A 12,293-nucleotide genomic window follows, 5' to 3' on the forward strand; every position below is an offset into this window, starting at 1 on the left:
TCTCACTTTCACCTCTTCTTTTATGCCCTCCGCCCCTCGCAGAGTGTCCACACTGCGCAGGCTCGGAGGCTCTAGCTGACCTTTTTCCGTGTCGCTCTCTCCTTCTTCCCAGCATTCCTGTTTCCTCTTTCTCACGGTTCTCTAGTTTTTGCACCATTAAGGCACTTCGCGCCCAGGGCTTTAGTGACGTCACCTTTCCGCGCCGCGCGGACACCCGCCGGTGAAAAAAGGAACAGCTCCGCCGCCCTTCGCCTTTTTTTTTTTTTTTTTTTTTTTTTTTTTTTTTTTTTTTTTTGTTGGGCTGTTGCTCTTTCAGAATCATGGCGCCATCGCTATGGAAGGGGTTGGTAGGAATCGGCCTCTTTGCTCTAGCCCACGCCGCCTTTTCTGCTGCGCAGCGTAAGTACCTGGAGGACGGAGACCTCTTCGGTGTGGGACACCGGGAGCGTTATGTGGGTGCACCCCTAAGGGACTGTCGGACTAAAAGTCCGAGGAGCGGTCATTTAAGACATTACAGTTTGGAGTGACTCAGAAAAACAATGCGGGGTCTGCAGTGGAAGGTTTGGGGTTTGAAGGGTGTGGACACCCGAGATTGAAGAAAGATTGAAAGGGGGTGCCAGGGATAGGGTTCAGAGCGGGAGTCTGTCAGGGAATCCAGGCCAGGGATGTCAGATCCGGCATAGGGCAGATCAGGCAGTGTGGCATTGAGGACTTTCAGTGCCTGTGGCCTCATGACAACTAGGTGGACACCATCCTGGGGACTTCTGGGCTGTCCAGACATAGAGTGAGACGTTAAGTGACCAGTTGCCTCAGGGAGGCACTGTGATAGAGGTAAAGAGCACTGGACTGGGAGTCTGAAGGGACGGTTGTTAAAAACTTGATTGACCGCTAAATCAGTGTGACCTTGGGCAAAAGACAGATATGTGCTAGACTACCTTATAAAATTCAGTCTCTGAGTTGAAATTGCTCCTTGCTCAGCAGGTACAAGTACAATGACAGCGATGCCATAAGGGAGTTCATAGGCTAGTTGGGGAAAAAAGTGGATCAAGATATAATCACAATGAAGTGATATAGGTGGTATGCTAAAAGTGTGTAAGGATGCATGGAAGCAGGGACATTGATTATTTCGGGAACTGGTGGTTCATGAATTTGTCCCAGAGCCTTGCTGCTCTGAGTGTGGTCAATAGACCAGCCTCCTGGTCATCACCTGGGAGCTTGTTAGAAGACACTCAGGCCTCACCTCAGATCTATTGAATCAGAATCTGCGTTTTAATAAGATCCCCAGGTGAGAAAAGCATGGTCCTGGAGGAGATTATGATACATTGGAGTACAATGTTATTTTTCTATAATAAGCCCTAGCAGTAAAATTATACAATCATAGAGCAAGGAGAGCCCTTGGAGATTACTGAAGTCCAGTCCCTTCATTTTACAGATGAAGAAATGCCTGGCTAAAGGTATGTTAGAGTCAGGTTAAACTGCATGCAAACAAGAAAGCTAAAGAAATGAAACAGACAAAAGATTAGTCCAAATCTATTCTTGGTTTTGGTTTGATTTTGTTTTAACACCTGTCCCTAAAAATTCTGTAAGTTAAAAGTTAAGAATATGTCTCTAAACACATTCTCTTTTAAAAATTCACTCAAAACAGTTTGGGTATCTTAAGTCCAATGTACATGATTAAATAGAAATTGTCCTAGGTCCATCTAGAATTAGGATTCTGTATTTTTATCTTTCAAGTGATGAGAATACCTTGTGGATTTGTCACTGCAGTGAGACCTCTTTGTAATGCTCATGCTTTGTAATGGCAAGAAACTAATACCTTTGAAACTATGTCATGTCGGATTGTGGCAGCAGATAGCATAATATGGAGTTGACATGCTCATCTTTGCTGTAATGACTTTTGTTATAGTAGAGCAGCTATGGTATAGTGAATCTCACTCCATCCTCACATTATTTCCATTTTGCTGTTTCAGAAACTCAGGCAATGAAAAGATACAGCATTGCTCTGATTCTAAGACACACTCCCTCTCACTCCCACATTTTAACACTCTAAAAATTGAAATACATGTTACAGTCACTGAGAATGTCTTAATTGAGTGAGATGTAGCAAATTACAATACATGGAAGAGCTGATACCATTATTCAGGTATATCAGCTTTCAATTCCTGATCCTTTTCCTTCATCCCTTGCTGCCTCCTGAAGTTAAGGCAGCAGCAGAATTATAATTAAAAAGTACTAGATGCAGAAATTGGTGTCCTGGAATTTTTTTTCCAGCAGTGCACCATCATGTTTCCAGAAAAACATTTCCAAACCAGTACTATGTTGGCTGCACTATTTGATGGCAGTACTATTCAGAGCTGAGATTTTTCTGTAGACTTATTAATTTTTAAATTATTTCTTTTACTAAGGAAAAAAAAACAGTTTCAGAAGTTTCTCATATTTTTGAGTAAAAAAGAGAAATTATGCTTGGGTATTCCTGCCTCATACATGCCCATCTATCACTCTTACCCCATCTTACAAGGTGACAAAGCAGGTCACAATGAGAATAAAATATTTCATTAAGATAAGACTGACTGCCTTAGAGGATAGAGGTTTTTGAGGAATCCGGGATTAGCATTACTTTATGTAGCATATAAGTCAGCCACTTCTTTGGTATATTGATTTGCTTGCATTTTAAGAAAGAAAAATGAGCTACAATTTCCTTAATGGTGTGCTTCTGGTTTATAGATCGTTCTTATATGCGATTAACAGAAAAAGAAGATGAATCACTGCCAATAGATGTAAGTTGGTCATTTAAATTCCATTAAAACATATTTTTAAAATTAAAGTCACTTTGCTTATTATAACTTTTTACTGGTTTTTATCCTCTTAACATTTTTCAAACATGAAGTAACATCTGTTTTCTACTTTTCATCACTTTTTGTAAAACCCCCCAAATTTAGAAAGTGTGAAAGATTTCTCTGGTTTCTAGAACTATAGTTACTAAAAGTTACCCTGTCCACAGTATGAAAGGGACTTAAAAGGTTAATTATTTGGTTCTTAGGAGTTTTAAATAAAAATGTCAGTGCTAACTTAAAAATAAAAATATAAAAGTTTATTATTTGACTTTATTTCTTAGAAAAGTCCCTTATGTAAAGTTTTAAAACAAAGCTAATAATACATTTTTTAGGGATACACATAGATGGTAAAACTAAAGAAAAACAAGAAAGTGATTTTAAGTTAAAATATCACATTCCAACTTCACCCACAATTTTTATCTTTATTGGATTTCAACTTTAAAAAGTAACAAGTTCTTTGTAACAGAATCAAACAATAAGTATGAAAATTAAAGCTAGCTGCACAAAATTAAAACAATGACAAAACTGATCCCATTCCTTGGCAATTTCATTTCTGCTCCTGATAGTTTGAAGTATATAGGTTCAGACTTCTTCCTATGGGTAAACAATTATGTATTCATAGTTTTACCTAATCAAAACATAAAGTTTTTCTTTTTAAAATTGTTATTATATGTGTGGGTACATATATAAAACTTTATAGTTTTTTATTTATCTTAAATATATTTTCATGACAACTCAGATTTACCACATTCTTGTTAACAGTACCTTCAATGCAAAAAGTCTCCTTGGTACATTGGTGGTTGGAATGTAAATTGGTATTACATATGACATTAGGTTTTAATCTAAACAATAATAGGTTGTGACAAATTTTTACTTGAGTTGTTTATAATTAAGGGTATGGTAGATGTGGCTACCCTATCACCTTTGCTTTGTAGTAGATACACACAAACATTCATACATACTCATATCTATTTTTAATAACTTTCTTTTTATTACAAATTGGAAATTTTTTAAAATTCTGAAAATATGCTTGTATTCCCATGTTGGTTAATTTCAAACATTCAACTATATTGCTTGCACAAATTCTTTGGAAAGCTGTTTGGTATTACCTTATCTGAACATGTGCATATTTTATGCTCAGAATTTCCACTACAGTGCACCAGGATACACACAAGAATATTCAAGTCGACATTATAAAAGTAACAGGAAACAACCCACATATCCATCAGCAGTGGAATGGATAAATTGTGGTATTTCCATATAATGACATACAAAATACAATGAAAACAACTTGGTCTGTAACTATATACTGCAGGGGGGATAATTTCACAAACATAATGTTGAATGAGGACATCTAGACTGAAAAGAATACATGTGAGTCCATTTAAATAAAATTCAAAATGAGCAAAAGTAAGGTAGGGTTACATACATAGCTAGAAAAGTTATTAAGAAAAGCAAAGAACTGATTAACATACAATTTGGGACAATATTCAACTTTGAGAAGGAGGGTAAGGGAAATAATCAGAGAGGGACATGTGGCACTTGAAAGGTGCTGGAAACTGTCTAAACTGGATGGTGGGTAAGTGGTGTCTTTTTATTTCTTTTCTTTACTCTATACCATATGCTTTGTGTATTTATATTGAAAATAACACATTTAAAAAATTCTCAGTTGCTGCTGAAAGCAGGTACTATTTGACAAATGAATACTGATTTTATATTTATTTAGTACTGATTTTGCTTATTTGAGTGTGTTGCTGAGTTCATTTATTAAAGCATCACATATATTTTTGCAGCCAAGCCACAGAATGAATGGAAGATTTTCTTGTGTCTGAGTGCAAATCATTTCAAATGAGAACTGATTTTCTAGATAAACGGCACTGAGAGGACTACCTGTTAGAAGCCATTCAGAGAGTAGGAGAGAAGATCGTGAATGTTTTGTATAGTATTTTTGTGTTACTTGTAATGTCAATCTTTATACTCACAGATAGTTCTTCAGACACTTCTGGCCTTTGCAGTTACCTGTTATGGTATAGTTCATATTGCAGGGGAGTTTAAAGACATGGATGCCACTTCAGAACTAAAAAATAAGTAAGTCTTTCCCTTTTCAGAGGCATTTAATTTTGTAGGGATTTGCTTTATTATGTAATTTCTGGTACATAAAAGTAGGTTTTGTTCTTACATTTGATTATGTAGTTTGTATGAGGAAGTGGTAAAAAATATTGATGCAGTGTTTGATATGACAGGAAAAGTGGAAGTTGAATGTCTGATTATTTATATTAGAATAAGGTATTAGGTTATGGTACCAACTAGAGGCTTAAAATTATTGGTTGGTTGGAGGGAGAAAAATAGATAATTCCTCAAAAAATTTAACCAAGATCCCTCCTTTCCTCTTCCTTCCTTCCTTCCTTCCTTCCTTCCTTCCTTCCTTCCTTCCTTCCTCCCTTCCTCCCTCCCTCCCTCCCTCCCTCCCTCCCTCCCTCCCCCTTTCTCTCCCCCTTTCTCTCCCCCTTTCTCTCCCTCTCCCTTTCCTTCCTTTCTTCATCCTTTATCCTCTTGTCCCAGCTTAGTCTTTGGACTAATAAGGGGTTTTCTGTTTACTCTCTCATTTGAACCAGTCAGTGACATAAGCTCTGCCTGCAGGCCCTTTTGTATCCCTGGATGAAAAAAAGTATTTGTTACTCTACTTTCTTTTTTCCTGTACTTTTTTCTAAGCTGTTTTCACAAGCTTTGTTTGCTTTTCTTTCTCATATTTCTAGTTTAGTTTTGTTCGATTCCATCTCTGAAATTTATCCACTTTCATGATCCTGGAAATAACTATTTTCTTAGGAGGGTTCACAGTAAACATTTACGTGTTAGAGGAAACTCATCCCCTCTCTTTTTATTTGCATTTTTTGTTTTACATTTTTATTGTGTATTATAGTTGTACATAGGGGGGATTCATTGTTACATATTTGTACATGCTGTTACATTTTAAATAGTCACATATTAGGTCTCCTGTTGTATATGGGGGTGGGCTTGAATGATTAGGTCAGTTGATTTTGAGATCTGAGTTTTAATCAAAGGAAGGGTTCTTCTTACCAGGAAAATAACACTTGAAAGTAAACACTAAAGGCCATACACCAAGGTGTTTGTGGACTTTTTTTAAGACTACGTAGATCTCACTAGAAAAGAAAGGATATTCCACTATCACTACTGCTCTTATAAAATATCACAGGCAAGGGGTCAGGAAAAAACAAAGTAAAACAGAATGGCATCAGGTAGGTGGTAGCAAGATATATGATTTTAGCCAATGGGAGGTAAAGAGGGCCAAAAAAATTTCTTTTCTTGTTGTTGTACTTGAAAGATTCTTGGGAAACAGATCTGTGAAATGATCACATGACTGAATAGCAAGGGCCAAATGAGAATAATCAAAGGTGTAATCTATGTGCAAGTTTTTGAAAGACTATTTGGCATAAGCTACTGTTAGATTTACAGAGGTGGTTAAAGTTGAGCTAGTATTTGGGTTATTATTCATAGACATCCTGGAAGGAATGGCTGAATAAAAAAGAAATTTGAGAGCTTTGTGTTAGCTTTCCAGGTTTCTTATTTTCTTTGTACAGTTAAAAAAGAGAGAGATCTAGTATGATTATCATTTACAATCTGATTTTATGCGTTTATTATACTTAGTTAAAATATAGTCCATAGCAAATTCATAATTCATTAGAAACCTGCTTATTTTTAAATAGGCTTTTAAAAATTTTATCTAAAATTGATGCTTTTTTTTCCTTTTAAGGACATTTGATACCTTAAGGAATCACCCATCATTTTATGTATTTAATCATCGTGGTCGAGTACTGTTCCGGCCTTCGGATACAACAAACTCTTCAAATCAAGAGGCGTTGTCCTCTAACACATCATTGAAGTTACGAAAACTCGAATCACTGCGCCGCTAAGGTTTTTACACATTATAATAACAGGACAGGACACAGAGTTGAATCTTGGAGTTTGGGGTATAAAACACTCCCCCACCCCATCAGTATTTATATTGATCTTTCAGACCTAATTAAAAAAATCTATGCCCCTTGTTTGTACACTGTTAAAAATCATAGATGCAGTGTAAATTATCTACAAAATGAGTCTTTGATCTTTCATATATATTTTCATTTGAAACAAATTTGCATCTTTTGTAAAAGTCACTGTTTTGAACACATTTCCTTGAAAAATGTTGGTTTTTGTGTTTATTTATTTTCTTAGATTTCTTTTGCACTAGTTCTTAGGAATCCTTTTGGAAATACTGTGTGACTACTGCATTTTGCAGCATGAACTATAATAAAATGGTCTTCAATTCTTATCAAATGGACTTCCCTAATGAGACCAAAATGATGACTTCTCAGTTTTTCTTATATGCCCTAAAAAGTGGCTCTTTTTTCCAAGATCCTTGCCCAATCTTAATGTATCCTTGATTCTCATCCCACCCCACTCCCATATACCTTCTAACATCAGTTGTCTTGTTTCATCACTTCTCTGAGGTTCTGTGTGCAGTGAGCAATTTTTGCGTCAAATTCTGTCATAACAAATGCACTTAACAAGTTGAACTTGCTATAATGCTGCTTGTGTTCTCCTCATTTAGCTGTAAAAATTTTTCCTAACTTTGTAGTATAAGAATAGTTGAAGGTAGACCAAAAATGCCATTTGTGATTTCATTTTCATCCCTATGTGGAACAATCATAACCACTGAGGAAAACGGATTACATGTCATTAGCCAGTTTAACTTATTCAAAATCTGTGTTAGTTTATTTCTTACTAAATTAGTGAAAATAATGGAAACTTCTCATTAATCTAAAGGCAAACCCAAAAGAATTGGGCCAAATATATTCTAAATATTTGGAACTAATATATTGAATATTTTAGAAAATTAAAATCATTTCAGAAATTATAACCAGCTTAGAGTTTTCGATCTTCACTGTATAGTGCCGAAGGTGAGGATGGATACAGAGTTGAATTTTTTTAAAAATAGTAATTTTACTCTTAGGGAAATGTGGCTAGCTCTTTGAGCAGGAAGCTCAGTATTTCTTGATAGAGAACATTGCTTTTGTTGAATTGTACAGTTATAAAAACATTACTTTTGTCGAATTGTATAGGTGTAAAGGGAATAAATGTATGCAGGTTTGAAAAGGAAATGTGCTTTAGGCAAAAATCATAAGATGTCCTTATTCCTGATGGCATTTTTTCCATTGGAAATGAACCTCAGCTCTTCCATTCTGCCTGGTCATGCACAGCCCCAAAGGATGAGATTATTTTGTCATTGGATTTTTTTTGTTGTTTTCTTTTGTTTTACCAGCTTAGTAAGTGGAACACTGACTTTGATCTCTAAGGAGAACAAAGTTAGAAATCTTCTGATAATCTAAAATAATTTAGAAATGTGTTAAAATGTGAAGTCAGGGATAAAGTGATGAAGTCAAAATAGCATGTGGGAAACAAGGCTTGTCTACCATTTCCTCAGGTATGGCTTGATTTGGGAGAGCCTTTTGTTTTCTTCTCTTTTGGGGCTGTCTTCCTTTCTTAATGTTTTTGTAACAATGTTATTGGCATATAGTTTACATACCTTGTAATTCACCCATTTAAAGGGTACAACTTCATGATTTTTATATTCACAAAGTTGTGCACCTATGATCACAGACAAATTTAGAGCATTTAATCACACTAAAAGTAACCCTGTGCCTTTGGCAGTCATCTCTTGTTTCTTCCCAATGTTCCCCAGCCCTAGGCAACCACTAGTTCACTTTATATCTCTCTCTATACCTATTTTGATCATTTAATATAAATGAATTCATACAATATCTAGTCTTTTGTGATTGGCTTCCTAAAAACGGTTTTCTCTGTCATGAAAAATTTGTTCTCATTTTGAAAACTCTTACTGTAGTATAAGGAAGTGACTGGTAAATGAATGAATTTAAGGAAGGAGGGCCAGATACCTCACAGGGTTCTCAGATTAATCTTATGCTAAATAGCCAATCATTCATGGTATACTATTGCTTATAATATTTTGGCTAGTTTGTAGAATGAACATTGAAATATATCTTTGCCGGCCCATTCACAAAAGTCCTACTAAAAAATGATGCCAAATAATTTGGCAAATAATTGACATAGCAGTTTTTAGGTGTGTCTGTCTTTGTTGGCACCTCTTATACCTCGGGCCAGGTGAGCTCCCCAAATCTCTTTTAAAACTTACTCCAGTGAATTTCTGCTGTCTTTTTAAAGTATGTACCATAGGACTAAAGGTGATTTGGGTGCATTATAACAGTGCTAAATGTATTAAGTGGAATTTTATTTACATCACTATGAGATAGTGAGTTCTTTATTGCCTAAGGTAGTTCAAAACTATAGTGATGAGAGCTAGCTAATCCTTCAGTTGACTATGATTTCAGTGACAATTCAGAAGTGTAGAAGTGCATACCAATCAAGTTCTTTAGAATACAGAAAGACTCAATAACCAGGGAACCAGCCAATATTATGGCCTAATGGCCCAATGGCAGAAAACACAGATTGGTGAATTGGAGACTTATGCTCTGTAACTCCCTAATTGTTTCCCAAGCATTGTGGCTTATTTTTGAGTGGCATGACAGCATCTTTCTGGTTGTATGTGGCCTATTTCCATGATGTATTGAGTAGTGTTGTTTGTTGTGAGCATCAATGCCTGTAACACCAAGCTAAACACGTTTTTGAATATGTTTTCTCTCTTTAAATGACCTTGCCCTGTCCAATAAATAAATGATTGTCTTGCCTTGTTTTTGGTGGCGTTATTTGTTTGTTTGTTTTTGACTTTTTTTAAATCTCATTTCTTCTGCTTCACTGTCCCAAGAAAAATGCAAGAGTTTATTTCATGACTGTATTTTTTTCTAGCATGATGCTATTTACTAAGTTCCATGGGTACTTTCATTGTACATGTAAAGTCTTATTGCGGTTTTATGTTTTATAGTCAAAATAGAATGCATAGCCTTATTTATATTTGTAAATCATCAAGTGCCCTTTGGGATATAAGAATTGGTCCTTGAATATCAGTATCTAATCACAAATGTTTATTTTTCAAGATGACCTTTAGATATCATTTTGTCCAAATCTAAAATCATATTGATATTTTCCTAAAAGTTTATTTTGAAAAATTTCAAACCTACAGAAATGTGAAAGAATAACATGATGAACATTTCATTTAAATTCATTATTCCTAAATATTTTGCCACTGATGCTTTTGCTTTCTCCAAATGTTTTTCCTTCCCCCGCTTTAATCATTTGAGATAAATTGCGGGCTTTTGTCATCCCATTTTACTACATCCTTACATATGTCAGTGTGCCTCTCTTACGGAAGTGAGGCTATTCTCCCATTTAACCACAATACCATACTAAATAATACTATGACCTAAAAAAGCCAGCCAGTATTATTTCATATTCAAATTTCTGCATGTATCCCCCAAATAGATTTTGTAGCTGCTTTGCCAAAGTTCACAAATTATATTGATCAATATATCTATCTAGTGTCTCTTCAATAGTTCTTTTTTTTTTTTTTTTTCTTTTTTCAGTACTGGGAATTAAACCCATGGCCTCACACATGCTAGGCAGGCAAGTGTTCTACCACTAAACTATATCCCCAACCCTTTTATAAAAATATTTTTTAGATGGTGATAGACCTTTATTTTATTCATTTATTTATATGTGGTGCTGAGAATCAAACCCAGTTCCTCACACATACTAGGCAAGCCACTGAGCCACAACCCCAGCTCCCCCAACCCTTTTTCATTTATTTGGAGATGGGGTCCCACCAAGTTGCCCAGGTAGACTTCAAACTTGTGATCCTTCTGCTGCAAACTCCAAAGTAGCTGGGATTACAAGTGGATAACACTATACCCAGCTTCCTCTACCTCTTCTTAAAATTTTTTTTCTAAATTTATTAGAACTGCTTTAGACATACAAAAAACTTAGACATTTGGTACAATCAATGGACCAATTTTAATATATATTAGTTAAAATCCATACTTTATTCAGATTTTCTTGGGTTTTCCCTAATGTCCTTTTTGTGTTCCAGGATCACTTCCAGAGTGCCACATTACATCAATCATAATGTTTCTTGATTTTTCTTGTTGATGATCTTGACAGTTTTGAGGAATATAAGTCAAGTATTTGTAGAATGGTCTTCTACAGGAATTTGTCTGATGTTTTCCCATTATTAGACCAGGATCGTATTTTGTTTGGAACGACACCAAGGTAAACTGCTATTCTCATCATATCAAGGGTACATATTTAACATCACTGTTCACTCAGTCATTTCAGCCAGATTTCTTCGCTGTTAAAGTTACTCTTTTTCCTCCTTTTTCACATTATAGTTTTTGAAAGGAATTCACCACACACAGTTCACACTTAAGGAGTGAGGAGTTATTAGAATTCTGCAAAGATGTGTTTCTTCTCCACTTAGTAATTTAACCAATTCTTTACTCATATGAGTTTGGATTTGTGGATATTTATAATTTGGATTATCATGTAATACTACTTCATTTTGTTGCTGAAATTGTTCCAGGTGCAAACTCTGAATGCTCTTTTAGTGGGCTCCTCTGTCCTTTTACATGCCCCCCGCCCCCTATCCCTGCCACCATCATTGTGGAATTTGGAATGGGGAGTACTTTCTTACTTTCTGGCACTACAGAATGCTTCAGGCTCATGTGGTACATTTCCTTCTCCAGAGCCCCGAATTGAAGAACAGTATTATAAACCAACACCTGGCCACTGGATTTGCTCATTGCTACGGGCATTTCATTGCCTCTAGGTCCTTTTGACAGATGAAGAAAATACATGTGTGCATAATAACCTATGAATTTACACATACGTGTAAATTTATCTGTATGTAACATCTGTAGTTCTATTAAACAAGAGTTCATGCTGATACTCCATTCATTACCACATAGATCATTCTAACCTCTTTCTCTTATATATAAACTCCCCCTCCAACTGAGAAAACTGATCTCCAACATTTGCAATCCACTTGCTTGAATTGTTTGATTCCAGTATACATGTAAAGTGGTTTTAGAATTGTGAGTCCATACCCCCATGGGAAACAACTTTATCACAGAACACAATGATTATGTAGGTTATGTTTGCCATTGGTTTTATAAACTCTACTCATTTCCAAAGTTACTTAGGTTACTTAGTTTAATCCCCCACTTTGGTATGTATGTTTCATAAATTTGTAATAAAGTTAGATTATTTCATCACATTCCACATTCTATTCTGGACTTTCCCTAACCTTGTAAATAAATGATTTTTTAAAATTTGTGTACATCAGGGTTCACTTTTTCTGTTCTAAAGTTAATAAATCCATAGTTATATATTCACAATGACATTATAATATAGAATCACAGCCCGAAAAATTCCTAGACATAACCTATTCATCCCTCACTCCCCTTCCCCTAGGATGCTGTTAACCCCTGTTCT

General features: G+C 35.5%; 1 protein-coding gene across 1 annotated transcript; it reads left to right on the forward strand.

The window, feature by feature from the left end:
* The first annotated feature begins 304 nt into the window (after positions 1-304).
* On the forward strand, positions 305-9,603 carry MMGT1 (membrane magnesium transporter 1). Its single transcript, XM_079124049.1, has 4 exons — positions 305-399; positions 2,725-2,777; positions 4,819-4,922; positions 6,607-9,603. Exons 1-4 carry the CDS (start codon positions 321-323, stop codon positions 6,764-6,766), a joined length of 396 nt encoding a protein of 131 aa, XP_078980175.1. The 5' UTR covers positions 305-320; the 3' UTR covers positions 6,767-9,603.
* Positions 9,604-12,293: the final 2,690 nt, after the last annotated feature.

Source organism: Sciurus vulgaris, assembly GCF_902686455.1.
Source record: "Sciurus vulgaris genome assembly, chromosome: X".
Taxonomy (NCBI): domain Eukaryota; kingdom Metazoa; phylum Chordata; class Mammalia; order Rodentia; family Sciuridae; genus Sciurus; species Sciurus vulgaris.